General features: G+C 37.7%; 1 protein-coding gene across 1 annotated transcript in view; it reads right to left on the reverse strand.

Annotated features, from left to right (window-relative positions):
- TENM3 (teneurin transmembrane protein 3) overlaps positions 1-14579 on the reverse strand; it is a 601855-nt gene that overhangs the window by 179105 nt on the left and 408171 nt on the right. The window contains exon 4 of the mRNA XM_064585705.1: positions 10848-11085. Within this exon, the coding sequence (XP_064441775.1) occupies positions 10848-11085 (238 nt within the window). The remainder of the gene's footprint in view (positions 1-10847; positions 11086-14579) is intronic.

The following is a 14579-nucleotide window of genomic DNA, read 5'->3' on the forward strand; positions in this document are numbered from 1 at the left end:
GTTCAGACAGGATTTTTTAAAACTTACATTTGGAAATATTCCCATCAATATATTATTTTGTTGCCAAGAACAATGATTGCCATCTATAACAATTTTTAATTTTCTAAACTGCTTAAAAGTCTGCAAAACACGATATGTTAGTGAGTTTGGTCCTTGTTTATTTAAAGATGTGCAAATATAACAACTTCTAATTAGTTGGCTAGAACATCAGAGGCATTAATCAAATTTCAGCAGATACTGTATGATCCCACTTGCGTGGAATCTAAAAAAGTCCCCACTCTTAGAACCAGAGAGCAGAATGGTGGTTGCAGGGGGCTGGGAAGGTGGGGGAATTGGGGAGATGTCTGTCAAAGGGTACAAACTTTTAGTTATAAGGTGAGTAAGCGCTGGTGATCTAATGTACAGCCAGGTGATTATAGTTAGTAACATTGTATTGGATACTTGAAATTTGCTGAGAGTAGACCCTGAGTGCTCTCACTACACACACATACAAAAGGCTAACCAGGTGAGGGGATGGATATATTAATCATTTTACAATGTGTGTGTGTGTGTGTATATATATAATATATATATATATTATATATATATATATACTTTTATTTTACTATTTTTTTAAAGATTTTATTTATTTATTTTGAGAGCAAGAGAAAGAGAGAGAGAGAGAGATCATGAGCAGAGGGGAAGGGCAGAGGGAGAAGCAGGCTCCCCACTGAGCAGGGAGCCTGATGTGGGACTCGATTCCAGGACCCTGAGATCACGACCTGAGCCGAAGGCAGATGCTTAATAGACTGAGCCACCCAGGCTCCCTATATATATATTTTTAATGATCAGGTTGCACACCTTAAAAAATCAAACTGTGCAATCTAAATGTATATAATTTTTATTTGTCAAAAGGAGGTTCATATAGTTGTTGGGGTCAAAAAACATTTACGTATGATTAATATTTGATATGTAATTATCTTATAAATGTATATTTAATAAATAATTTATTAAACAAACAAAATTAAGTGACAGATTGAAAGAAAATAAAATTATTTAGAAATGCTATTTATTTCATTTCATCCTTTCAAATTTTAGTTTTATATACATATGATAACGTGCATAAGATTAGTACATTGCTACATCTGTACAATTAATAATTGAATAAATCCATGTATTTTGGGGCTGAGTGCTTTCATTTTCTTTCATATGTAATTAACAAAATTGGAGTCACTACAAGAAGAAAAGGAATAAATTTAGAATCTGGGATCTAGCTGAGAGCTGACACTGACCAGTCATGTGACCTCGAGCAGATTGTTAGATCTCAATGGGCTCTAAAAGAAGGTAAGATCAGGTAATCTCCAAAATTTACTCCAACTGCGAATTTGTTCTGGAATGTAGTCCATATATTTCTCAAAAGCAGTCACAATTTCTCCAGGTCCTCTACAACAACCTTGAGTGTTTCATACTGGTACATTGTAAGACGTTCATAAATACCCACTGAATGAGTGAATACATTCAGGATTCATTTTATGAAATATCACTACCCCACCATGATCTCAGATAATTCCCATCCCTTAGGATCACTGTTATTTTTTTCTTTTTTTAAAGATTTTATTTATTTGACAGAGAGAGATACAGCGAGAGAGGGAACACAAGCAGCGGGAGTGGGAGAGGGAGAAGCAGGCTTCCAGCTGAGCAGGGAGCCCGATGCGGGGCTCGATCCCAGGACCCCGGGACCATGACCTGAGCTGAAGGCAGATGCTTAACGACTGAGCCACCCAGGCGCCCCTCTTTTTTTTTTTTTTTTTAAGATTTTATTTATTTATTTGACAGAGAGGGACACAGCAAGAGAGGGAACACAAGCGGGGCAGGGGGAAGTGGGGAGAGGGAGAAGCAGGCTACCCACTGAGCAGGGAGCCCCATGCGGGGCTGGATCATGACCTGAGCTGAAGGCAGATGCTTAACGACTGAGCCACCCAGGCGCCCCGTTATTTTTTTCTAAAGCAAACCTGTCTTTGAAAATTTACTTCATAGTTGATCTCCTGTAGGAAGTCACCCCAATTAAAGAGGAAAAATACTGGTTATTCTCAATAAAAAAATACCTATCTCCAAAGTTGAAAAGGCTATCTAATTGTTCACAAAAATTAATCAACATGCCAATTCTTGTTAATTGTCATTGCCTTTCCTTTGCTAAGCCTTTACTGCTTTCCAAGTTATTATTCATCTTTCTAAATACAGAATTATTTTTCTCTTAAATATATAGCAGAGGAAAAGAATAAAGAAAAGCAAAGAAACTAAAGTGCCAGATACTTTGCAATGACATTTCAACAAATCCTTATAAAATCTTTGAGAAATACTACCAACACATTTTGTGAAAAAAAAAAAAAAAAAAAAGAGATAAAAATACATGAGTAATCTGCCTAAGGTTACATAGTTAGTAGAATGTTAAGATTTTAACCCAGATTTGTCTGTCCCCAAACCAATGCTTTTTTCCACCCCTGCCATGAGCAGAAAGAAGCCCTATCATAGGTTATCTTATCCTATGCAACGGTTGCTATTATTATTTGGTCATACCTATCATTTGCCAGGCACTTTACTTACATTATTTCATTTAAGTCAAAACACTCTTTTTAGTAAGTGCAGGGTGTGATTGGAACAAGATGACTTCTGGTGGTAATATTTCAAGTGGTTCACAATATGAGGTGAGATGCTAAGAAATCATAAAGAGGGTCACAGTAGAATCAGAGGGGTTATCAAATAGAATTTATTAAGCTTAGCTGGTTAATTGCATGTCCAAGAATGTGATCTTGGAGGCTAAGGAGAAAGTATTCTGAGAAAATAATAGAAAACAAACTTCACCTCAGGTTTGAAGAAAGAAATACAAAAGGCAAAGGTATGTCAAGGGAAAAATGAAGAAACAGAGGAAGCGAGAGGCAATTGTCTTTGACAGGGTGTTCGTTAATTGGTGATGTAACCAGAGGATGAAATTTTAGAGCAAAACACAGTTTTAGAACTGGACAGAAATTAATTCTGGAAAAAGATAAAAATCACCCTGTAGTAGTGATGTTAGGAAGAGGTGACACACACACACAGAGACGCATGTGCACGCACAAAAGAGGATTGAAACATTTTCAAACAATATTAGGGAAGGGTAAAAGGATTTAAAAAAAAAACCTCACAAAACGGTTGCTGAGGAAGAGGAAGAGAGGTGCCTCAAAATGAATAGGTCATACTCAGAAAAAGATAAGGATTGAATCACAGGCATTAGCTGTGACCGGAGTAATGGCATGGATGACCTTATACTTTGATCGTGTTCAGAGAAGTAACTAGAAATGTGTTAGAAGTAATAAAGAATTCATTTTCCTAGGTACTAGGGAAATTAAGTTATCATGTATGAATATTTTTTTTTTAAAGATTTTTTTTTATTTGACAGAGAGCACAAGCAGGGGCAGCAGTAGAGGGAGAGGGAGAAGCAGGCTCCCCGCTGAGCGAGGAGCCCGATGCGGGACTCGATCCCAGGACTCTGGGATCATGACCTGAGCCGAAGGCAGCTGCTTAACCAGCTGGGCCACCCAGGCGCCCCATATCATGTATGAATATTTTATACAGATTGCTGGTTATCCAAAACCAAACATTATCAGAGTATACAGTAACTGCAATTTGTTGGAATTATGCTTTTAAAAATCACTTAAGGCCCACAGTGAATAATTAATGCATGCTTTCTTGATGTTTTAATTGCTATTATAAAGAAACCTCAATTAAACAAAATAACACGCCTACTCTATTGCACAGTATCTTCATCATGCTCAAAAGACACCTAAAGCTTTAAATACCTTAAGTAAAACTGAGGTCTAACTTCTGACTGATGTGGAGACAATGCATCTTTCAAGGCTTGGACTGATTCATTCCAAACATTTACTACTTTAGTTAATTAAATGTTTCAAGAATATGAATAGTTGCCTTTCATTATAATTTAAAGATTTTTTTTCTCGTTCTCAGAAATGAAATGAGCAGACTTGGGGTTCCTACCTGCAAAAATTCACCTTACTTTTTGTTGAATGATAGAAATAGTGAAAGAAGCAAGAGATTTTATTCTGATAAATTTGTGGCTGCAGGCTTGACCTACCTACCCCATGAAGATAAATTAGGCTGTAACTATTCCAGATGAGACAAATACTTTCCTTGTCCGTTGGAGAGAAGAGAGCTACTTGATGATAAATGATATTTATATTTGTTCAACTGTTAACTAATTAGGTTATCTTATCCTATGCAATGGTTGCTATTATTATTTGGTCGTATTTTAAAAACATTAATGGAACACCTATCATTTGCCAGGTACTTTACTTACATTATTTCATTTAAGTCAAAACACTCTTCTTAGTAAGTAGTATTATGGCATTGGAAATTGACCTAAGATTGAAATAATTTGTAGACGATTATATAGATCATTCAAATGATGGATCTAGTTGGGCTCTGTGCTCAGCTCAGTCGGCTTGAGTTTCTCTCTCCCTCGCCCTCTGCCCCTCCCGCTTGTGTGCACGCTCTCTCTCCCCAAAAAAATAAATACATCTTAAAAAAAAAAAGAAAAAGAAAATGTTTGTGCAAAGTGATGTCCTGAAGTGTGACTCCCCTGTCCCAGCACTCCCATCCTCCTGGGGGAGCTAAATCCTATCTTAGGGAGGATAGAAGACAGGACGGAGAAACCGAAGGAGAAGCAGCTGACCCCCATCGCCCACCCACAGGGTTTAGATCAGACTGTGAAATACCCGGAGTTCTTGGCTCTTACACAGCGAGGCTTCAGGATGGAGTTTGAGGAAACTGTTCCAGCGGTTTTCTGCTCACCTCTCAAGAAGACGAAGAGAAAATGCCTGTTGTTGTAAATGCCTGGGTCCCCCTCCTACCCTGTCCCCGAGGAACCTCTGTATGCTCCGCTCAAAACTGGCGGAGCCTTCCCACTCAATGCCAAGTTTTTGTGACAGATTAGTTTTTCCATAAAACCATTCTGAGAAAAAAAAAAAGGTATTTAAAAGTAAAACTACTAGGTTTTATTCAGGAATATATATCAATATTGACTCCTGGGAATGACCTTCATTTTAGAACTACTATCAATCCACAGCCTACTTTTCTATTTTAATTTTTGGCATGATACCTCCTAAACAAGCAACCTGAGGCAGGAGCATTACAATTAGTTAATAATAATCTCATTTTAAAAATCATGCTTTTTGGATGCCTGGGTGGTTCAGTTGGTTAAGCGTCTGCCTTCAGCTCATGTCACGATCTCAGGGTCCTGGGATCGAGGCCCGCATCAGGCTCCCTGCTCGGCGGGGAGTCTGCTTCTCCCTCCCCCTCTGCCCCTCCCCCTGCTTGTGCTCGCTCTCTCTCAAATAAATAAATAAAATCTTTAAAAATATATGAATAAAAATCATGCTTTTGCTTTCCCTCATCTTAGTAATCACCTTTAATCTCATACTTTATTTTAGAATGAGGTCTCTATTTCCGTATAGCTGCAGAGTTTTGGAAACAAAAATTATAACACTGCTAGAGACCTAGAGACACACAGTTGTTCCTTCTTTGAGTAAATTCAGGACCAAATTTTACCTTTGTTTTACATTTTTGGTGAATACATGATTTACCTGTAAATCTAACATTTTACATTTAAAATTCTAAATTTGAACTTCTTGAACAAAATTTCATTCAATATGTTGGCTTCAATATATGCTCTCTCTTGTCTTCTTGGTATTGTGAGAAGAAAATAAAAACAAATATTTTATGTATTATTTTAAGAACTACATATTTAGAGAAAAACAGAAGCTTTTTCTGTGAAGAAGCTTTTCCCTGACAAAGGGTTAAATATTTGCTAAAAGTTGGCATAGAAAGTAGGAAAGTTCAAGTTGAGAGTCAACCTATGGCTATATTCCGACCAATGGCTGCTTTTCTACTTCCTCTCTCATTTGGTTTCTTTTTCTTATTTATCTTAGGCATAAGATAATATGGGCTTAATATGCAACTTTATTTGTGGGACTAAAACTTAGTTGGGTAACAATATGTCCCTCCAGGGTCCAGGATAGTCTCAGTTTACACCTATAAGAGTTCTAGTCCAATTGTTCTTATAACCCTTTCTTTTTATTTTTTATTTATTTTTATTATTTTAACCTTTTTTAAGGATTTTATTTATTTGTCAGAAAGAGAGAGAGCACAAGCAGGGGGAGTGGCATGCAGAGGGAGAAGTGGGCTCCTCGCTGACCAAGCTGCTCAATGCAGGACTTGATCCCTGGACCCTGGGATCATGACCTGAGCCAAAGGCAGACACTTAACCAACTGAGCCACCCAGGTGGCCCTTCTTCCTATTAGTCTTACAAATGCACACATGTCCTTTTACAGGCCTTTTAAGAAATACTGTAAGTTATTGAAGGTGAAATATTTCAAGAGATCTCGAATCCAATTGATTTTTACTATTTATTGGCATATAATTTTAGATAGGTTTACAGGGTTTGTTGTTGTTTGTTTGTGTTTTTAACAAACAGAGATGGTGAGACTCTCAAAGATTACTTAAGAATTTCTTAGCCTAGGCCCAGATCCAATTTTGAGGTTGGTGTTCAGTAACCTTTGCTTCATTTTTGCATCTCTTTTTCATATTCTGTGATATTCTCCTTCCCCCGCAAACTATCTTTAACAAAAGGATATGACATCAGTCCGTAAACTTAAGTCAGTGGATTACCTTCCCAGGGATATTTTACTTAGAGCTATATCTGCAATTATGGAGCATCTAGCTACTTAGTATCTTGCTAAAGGTAGTTGGTTACCAGCATGCAGGTGATGGTACCATTTTTCACCTGGGAAAGCTTTCCCTGGTATGATAAGGCCATAACGTGTAGGTTGCTGTCTGGGTTTTTAATAGGAAAGGATGACTGATATCCAAAGCTTGTACGGGAGTCTTGCCTTTCCCTAGAACCATTTAGAGTGAAGATTAAAAGAGGGGGAAAAAAAGGAGAATATCTTAATTTAGTAAGTAATACTTCTGCTTAGGTATTTTTTTTTTTAAGACACAGCAATTGATCTCACATTAAAGCAGCCCAGGACATTTCAATATTTAAATAAAAAGTGCAATAATAAAGAGGTAATTTAATATGCAATTTCATACATTAATAATTAGCAAAGCATTACTGAACTGCAAGGTAAAGAGCTAGGGGAACATAACTAATGAACTATCGATGCCAAAGCAGACTTCATAATAAAACAAGACTTTAATAAATCTTTTATTAAATGGCTACAAATGAACCATTTTGTTAACATCTAATAGGTAACTACTAAGCTACTCAATTCACATCTATAAATGAAGAACCTGCAGGCAATTAACTTCACAATTGCTGAAGGTCAGGGCTCCCAATGAGAGTTGCTCGACTCCCACCTTTCAGGGCTGCCACTGTACTGGGTCGAGTCCCAGCTTTTCCTCAGCCTCCGGTAGTGGCTATTATCTTGCACTGAAGCAGCTACCGTATAAAATAAACAGAGGATGAGCTCCAGGCTAGCAAATGCCCTAAAACTAAATCATACAAAGTATAAGAAATATTGAGTGCCAAGAAAAGAAATCGGGAAGGAAAAATTCTAAGCAAGGATTGGTAGTATATGTGGGTGCTGACTATTATTTATTGGAGATGATGAGATAATAAGGAAATGCCTGTAAACTGCAAATGCTTGTCCGGGTCTGGATGTGACTCTAGGAGATCTGAAACTCACTAGAGATTACAGACCAGAACGGCTCTAATTTACCAAGTAGAAATGTACGGTACACAATAATATCGATTGTCTCCAGCAGCAACAAATGTTAAATTCATTAGGGAAAGGAAATAAACATTGGTATGGAAGCAAGAAACTGCTGGTGAAAAAATAAATGCTTTTAATAAATCAGACTAGAAACTGCACTGAAACAGGGCAAGGTGGAAAGTCTTTGATGCTTTCTCCACCAATTCGCATAGACGAAGTCCACGATTTACCAAGAGTTTTGTGGATGATTACGTGCCAGTCTGCTAGCAGCCGTGATCAATAACATATGGTGGGAGGAGAAAAGGGCTGGGAACAAAGAAAGCCTGCAGAATCTTACACACACAGAACGGAAGGCCATGCTTCATAACTTATACCCTTTAAACGACAGTTTCAGAAAAGTGAGAATCCGTAAAATGAGTATACATGCAAATAGAAATAATTGCCAAAGACGAAACTGTGCCCTGGATTAAAAGACTAGTCAAGGGCAGACACATGTCTGGATGAAGTTGTTAATATAGCTGAAATGGAGCCTGAGAATCATACTCAATAGGGAACCTTAACTAAAAAAGGAAAAATCAATGATAAATAAGACTGGTTCTTCACCTCAAGAGTTCCAACCAAGTGAGACTATTAAAGAAACCACAGTAGTACTCTGTTAGGACAGTGTGAGATTTTCACATCGCTGCTGAGGTTGATACACTGAGTATGTGGTAAGCTGAAATACCATTTTCTTTTGACTGGCAATATTCTAAGAGGTGGACACCTGAAAACGAGAAGACAACACAACTAGACGAAGGCAAGTTTCTACATTTTTTGGATTCATTATTCTTCACCTACACGTTCGTGAGATAACAGCAACTGGTAGATTTTCCTTTCCATGTCAGTTCATAAAACTATACAATGTAATTCCATGGATGGTTCACTAATAGCATCACTTTGAAATGGAATTTCAAATGGTATTGCTTTCAGATCACCCAGAGAGCGATTTCTTACACGGTCTGAACACAGAGAAATCAGCTACAAGTACACAAATGGGTAGAATGGGTTGTCCTCTAAACCACTACTCTCTCTCCTAATGTCCCACCAACCAAGATTCATTAGCACAATATGAGGAATAACAAGAACACACCTTATCTTCCCCCCAAATGATTCCAAATATCTCCACCAGAAGACATGGATTCAAGGAATATCAACCCTTCTACTGACCCAGTTTTTGAGGCTTCTGAACGATACAACATCCCTAAAATGAAACACGTTTCTGCTGACTGAACTCGACACATTTCACACATATTTGTCAAAACCATTATCCATATTCAATTTGATGACTACAATGCAATTATCCATATTCAATTTGATGACTCAACTGGAAAATTACTTTTTTCCTAATAAAATTCTTCCAAATGACAATAGTGAATTGGTGTTGATGAGTTGTTCAGTGCGTGCTAATTAATTACACTGGGTAAATTTAGTTCTGTGCTAATAACCTCAGGAAAAAAAAAGATCTGTAGACATGACTTTTTGTCTTAAGTGAAGAAATCTCCTGTTTGCCTACTTCTTCTGTATTTTCTCTTTCTAACCTCTCCCAGACGAGTGTTCAATAATACAAAATAAACAATAAAGGCCAACTAGTCTTGGCTGACACTACAGATAAAAAGACAAGAGTTCCTTGGAACCATGTTCTTACTTAGGTCAAGAGTAAAAGAAAAGAAAAAGATTTTTATTGTTGATAACTAACTGTGAGGACCTCCCGCTAGCTCATCCTCAGGGCAGAATTGGTTTAGATCATGCATTTAATGGCAAAAAAAAAATTACAATTTATTCGTTGTGAAACCTGTTTCTTCATCCAGAAACTCATTTAATGCTGACATTAGCCAGGGGCTCTACGGGACAGGGCATTCTGTAAAATTTTTTGTGCCTGGAGATATTTACAAATGCAATGGATTAACTCGAAACAGCTCTTCCTGATCTCCACTTTCTTGTCTGAGCAGTTTGCTCCCTGTGGGCCAACCCGTGTTAGAAGTCTTAAATTAAGAACCTCACTGAAACATACCTGGGAGAAAGGACACTAAGCTGGGGAAGCCTCTGGAACACAAGACTGAGAGAAGCCCATGGGTCATCATACAGAAATGGGGCAAAATGACTTTGTATCGTGACAGATTATGTGTCGCATGGTTTACGACAGAGGATGGGATTTCAGGAGTTAGAGATCTCAGTTCATCATAAGGAAGAATATTACCGTCTAATATTACTGTCTAAGAACGAGTGGGATGTCTTAGGAAATAATGCTGGAACTTTAGAGGGTAGGTCCCATCTCCTTTCTATGGCAAGAAACTAAAACATCCTTCACAAATGGTCATCTGACTTGTGCTTCACTATCCTACTTAGGAATCTACTATGATTTTATGATGTAATGAACACAACGTATCCTGGGAAAGGAGGGATGTCTAGAACCAAGTCTCTGCTAAATGTGTTCATTGAATCAAGCTACACAGGCGACGCAGAATCACATCCTACGTCTCCATCTTTTTCTCGACATGCCTGATAATTTGTAAATGAGGAACAGAAAGACAGTAGTAAGGAAGAGTTTCACTGAAGGCATTTATTCTCACCTCTTGTAGCCTACACAATGTGTAAAACGGACGAGAACGTTCACGGGCCCAGCAACTAAAAAATTACCTGTAACCTGGAGCTGTTCTCAGAGAAGACCAAACACAGAGTATGTAAGTACACTAAATTTTTTTTTAAAGATTTTATTTATTTATTTATTTGAGAGAGAGAGAATGAGAGAGAGCAAGCACATGAGAGGGGGGAGGGTCAGAGGGAGAAGCAGACTCCCTGCTGAGCAGGGAGCCCGATGCGGGACTCGATCCTGGGACTCCAGGATCATGACCTGAGCCGAAGGCAGTCGCTTAACCAACTGAGCCACCCAGGCACCCTACACTAAATTTCTTAGCAAGAAAAGGGCGAGATAGTGTATCTTTAAATGTTCGACGCTGAAACAACATGGTTTGTTGACTATGCTAGGATACCCATTCTCCAAGCAGATCCATCGTGCAGCCCTAGCAAGCAGATGATCTGAGAGTCTCCCACAGAGGAGTTACCTGCTTTCCAGTGGTACATTACTGCCAAGGACCCAGCTGTCCTGCAGCTGGACGGACTCGGGTGTGGTTTGCAGCTCGGCGGGCAAAGCAGCCGGCGGGGCCGGACTCTGGTTCCTCCTATTGGTCAGGGAGTTTCTGTTGAGGGAAGTGATGGACGGATGGTGTTGTGCGGGGTGCTGTTTATGGGGTGGTGGCAAAGGCTGCAGAGTGGGCTGGCCTTGGTTGTTTGCAGGTTGCTCTGAAAAAAGAAAAGGAAACTCATTACGTACACTGATATATGTATATGTACATACGTAGCTACATACACCACCAATTTCTTGGGGGATCCACTGCAGGTGAATTAGAATTAAAACCTGCATTTAAATCCATAACCTAATAAATCTGCATATTATTCTATTAAGCGGGTGTTCAGTGACATTCTCTAAGAGCAAGTTTACCCTTGATACACAAAGTACTAATTAATATACAACAGATGGTAAAATTGGTTTTGGTTTTAATTTGTTTCAGATTTTTTTTCAACTGGTTTTATTAACACCTACAGAAAACAGTATCTGACAGCTTCCCTCATGTGCCTTTAGACTTCAGCTTTTTTTTAACAAACCAACCCTGAAATTAAATGGGTAATTTCGGTTGAACACAAAGGTTTTCGAAATGCATACAATCCCTATAATTATTTAATGGAGTTTTCTTAAGCTTTATTTAACTGCAATAAATTATTACAAGCTAGTTGCTAAACAGCAGTAGACTACTCTAGTTTAGTGCATTTCAAATAAGGCAGATCTGCATTATGATCCACTAATAGACACTAAGTATTCTTTAGCAGAAGGTCACTCTGTGAAGCAGATGTTGTTTCATGGATATTTAACAGACTGAATCACATCTGATTACGACGTCAGAAGACTCATATACTTAATGACCGTTACATCCATTAGAACACACACAGAACAGATTTTCCAATTTCACAGTATGCAGTATAACTACATTTTGGAGTAAGTCATAGGTGACCAGAGTGACTCATGCCATTGTGTCAGTGGTACAAATATTTTGTTCTAAACAACAATCGCAAGGGATCCAGCAACTTCAAAATAGAAACACGATGCTAGGTTATAACTATGGAAAAGTTCCCTAAAACTTAATAAGTTGTAAGTTAAAATGTACAAATCAGTGTAATATGAGACTGACTTTTCAATCTCATTACCTGCCTTTGGACATGCCAGAATTCACAAATACCACATTTTAACAAACAGATGACTCCCTAGTTTAATGCTAAACTTATTATGGTTCCACACATAGAAAATGTCCATTTTTGACTAAACGCAGTTCAAAGTGCAATATAATTTTAAAGTGATGTATTAAATCATGCTATTAATATAAATGCATGTATTGAAAGAGAATAGGAAACACAGGGACTATCTTTCATCTGCAGTGTGAACTCCAGCAGTAATTGTTATACCAAATAGAGTCTAACACTGTAATTCTGATTGCATGAAATGAATACTTGATATGTAATAGCTTGAACATATATTATCTGTAAAGAGGTTTCTTTACAGGGTGCAATAATTAAAATAACCCCTCCCATAGTACATAATACCAGTAATTACTGCATATTTCTAATGGTCTCTAACAATCCATATAATATCACTTAACTAATAATTTCTTACTCTTGAAATGAGGGACAGAGACAACACCTAAATATATGAAATAAAGTTACTTTCTTGCACGGTCTCTGTTCTTGAGAATCCTTACACTAGAAACTATAGAAAGGTTGCGTGGTCCATTGCTTTAGTGCTCATGAAAAATTAAAAGAGTATCTACATCTCAGTTAAACTGAAAGTACTCTTTCAGTTTAACTCGAGGTAACGAGAGGGCTAATCTACCCATACAATTTTAATGGTGTTAGAAAAAAAGAAATAGTTTAAGACTCAAAGAAGATTTATTATTATTCAGGTATCATATAATTAATTCGTTTTTTCTTCCCCAGCATTAGTGTATATGATTAGAATCTCTATGGATGTCTTTAAGGAGCATTTCAAAGCCGTTTTTATAAATATATATAATATATACATAAATATATATATAATATAGACACAATATAGACATATACATAATATATAATATATAAATGTTATATATAATATATACATACATGAATAATATATAAATGTTATATATAAAATATATACATAATATATATATTTATTTTACCATAAGTGGAGAGCCTTAACTAGGTTGGTGTCAATGCAATGGGAACAAAGAAAAGAGAGAAACATTTCAAAGTGAAAAGTATTAAGATTGTTTCTAAAAAGAAGTAGAGGGAAATGTCAAATGACTCCATGTTTTTAAGCCTGGCTCCATGAAAGGACAGAATTACACTATACATATGATATATAAATTATGTATTGGATATTATACTAACTAGAGGAGAGAGCAATGTATGGTAGCAGTTGATATCAAATTTAATTTCTAACTCTGTCACGCATTACCATCGTGAGCCTCCAGTTTTCCCATTTGTGATGTGGGAAATAACACTGTCCCATCTAGGTATTAGTTTAATCTAAGGATTCAGTGAAATGCACTCCTTCGTTCATTTATTCGCCCACTGAGTCACTCAGCCCACAAACATTTATCAAGCCCCTATGTTAAAAAGCTATGCTAAGTCAACAAGTGAAAAGTACTGTGCAACGGTTAAGCATCATGCATATTACGATTGTTCTTGTAGAGGGAATGATTTTAAGATCTATTGCCATTGTCATGTATTTAAATATGTTGAATTTAAGATTTTTCTTCTTGGGGCGCCTGGGTGGCTCAGTCGGTTAAGCAGCCAACTCTTAGCCCCACATCGAACTCTGTGCTCAGCGGGGAGTCTGCTTGAGGATTCTTGCTCTCCCTCTGCCCCTCCCCTCACTTAATGCATGCACATGGTCTCTCTCTCTCTCTCAAATAAATAATACATCTTTTTTTTTTAATTTTATTTATTTTGACAGAGAGCGAGTACAAGCAGGGGGAGCGGCAGGCAGAGGGAGAGGGAGAAGCGGGCTCCCTGCTGAGCAGGGAGCCCGATGTGGGGCTCGATCCCAGGACCCCGGGATCATGACCTGAGCTGAAGGCAGACGCTTAACGACTGGGCCACCCAGGTGCCCCAATAACTGTATCTTTTTAAAAAAGATTCTTATTCTTAAACAGTGAGAAAAAACTTCCCTTTAAGGTTTCAAAAATGATTAGTACTATGGTGGCTTTCTCTAAGTTCACTCATTCATTTGACAAGTACTTGTCGAGAACTCATGATGAACAAGACATCATGCAAAGATCCATGCCCTTTTCAACTGTCTATCCAGGTGATTTCAGCGCAATCTGTTGGGTCTGCTGGGACCTCTTTTGATCTGACTACATAATCAGGAGGTCTCCCTATAAAATAAATCCAGATAATGAAAGCTAGATTCAATCTAAAATTTTATGGAAGAGAACAAATGCAGATCCTGAGTGAGAGGAGGTGGGCGGCTAGAAATTTAAATTCTGCAGCAGTCCACAAACAGAGGCAAAATCCGAGGATTCACTTGGAGGTGCATGCTACCTCTAGGGACTTGGGTTTACAGGATGTAAAAAGTAGTGGAAGTATGTATCTCTACCAACTTATTCAAGACAGCATAAATTTAAAAAATATAACAAGATAAAAGAAAATTAAACACAGACAGAAAGGAAGAAAGAGAGAATACAAGAAAATAAAGTGGGAAA

Source organism: Mirounga angustirostris, unplaced genomic scaffold (assembly GCF_029215605.1).
Source record: "Mirounga angustirostris isolate CCGP_5_RB_7025 unplaced genomic scaffold, mMirAng1.0.hap1 SCAF_2, whole genome shotgun sequence".
NCBI classification, from domain to species: Eukaryota; Metazoa; Chordata; class Mammalia; order Carnivora; family Phocidae; genus Mirounga; species Mirounga angustirostris.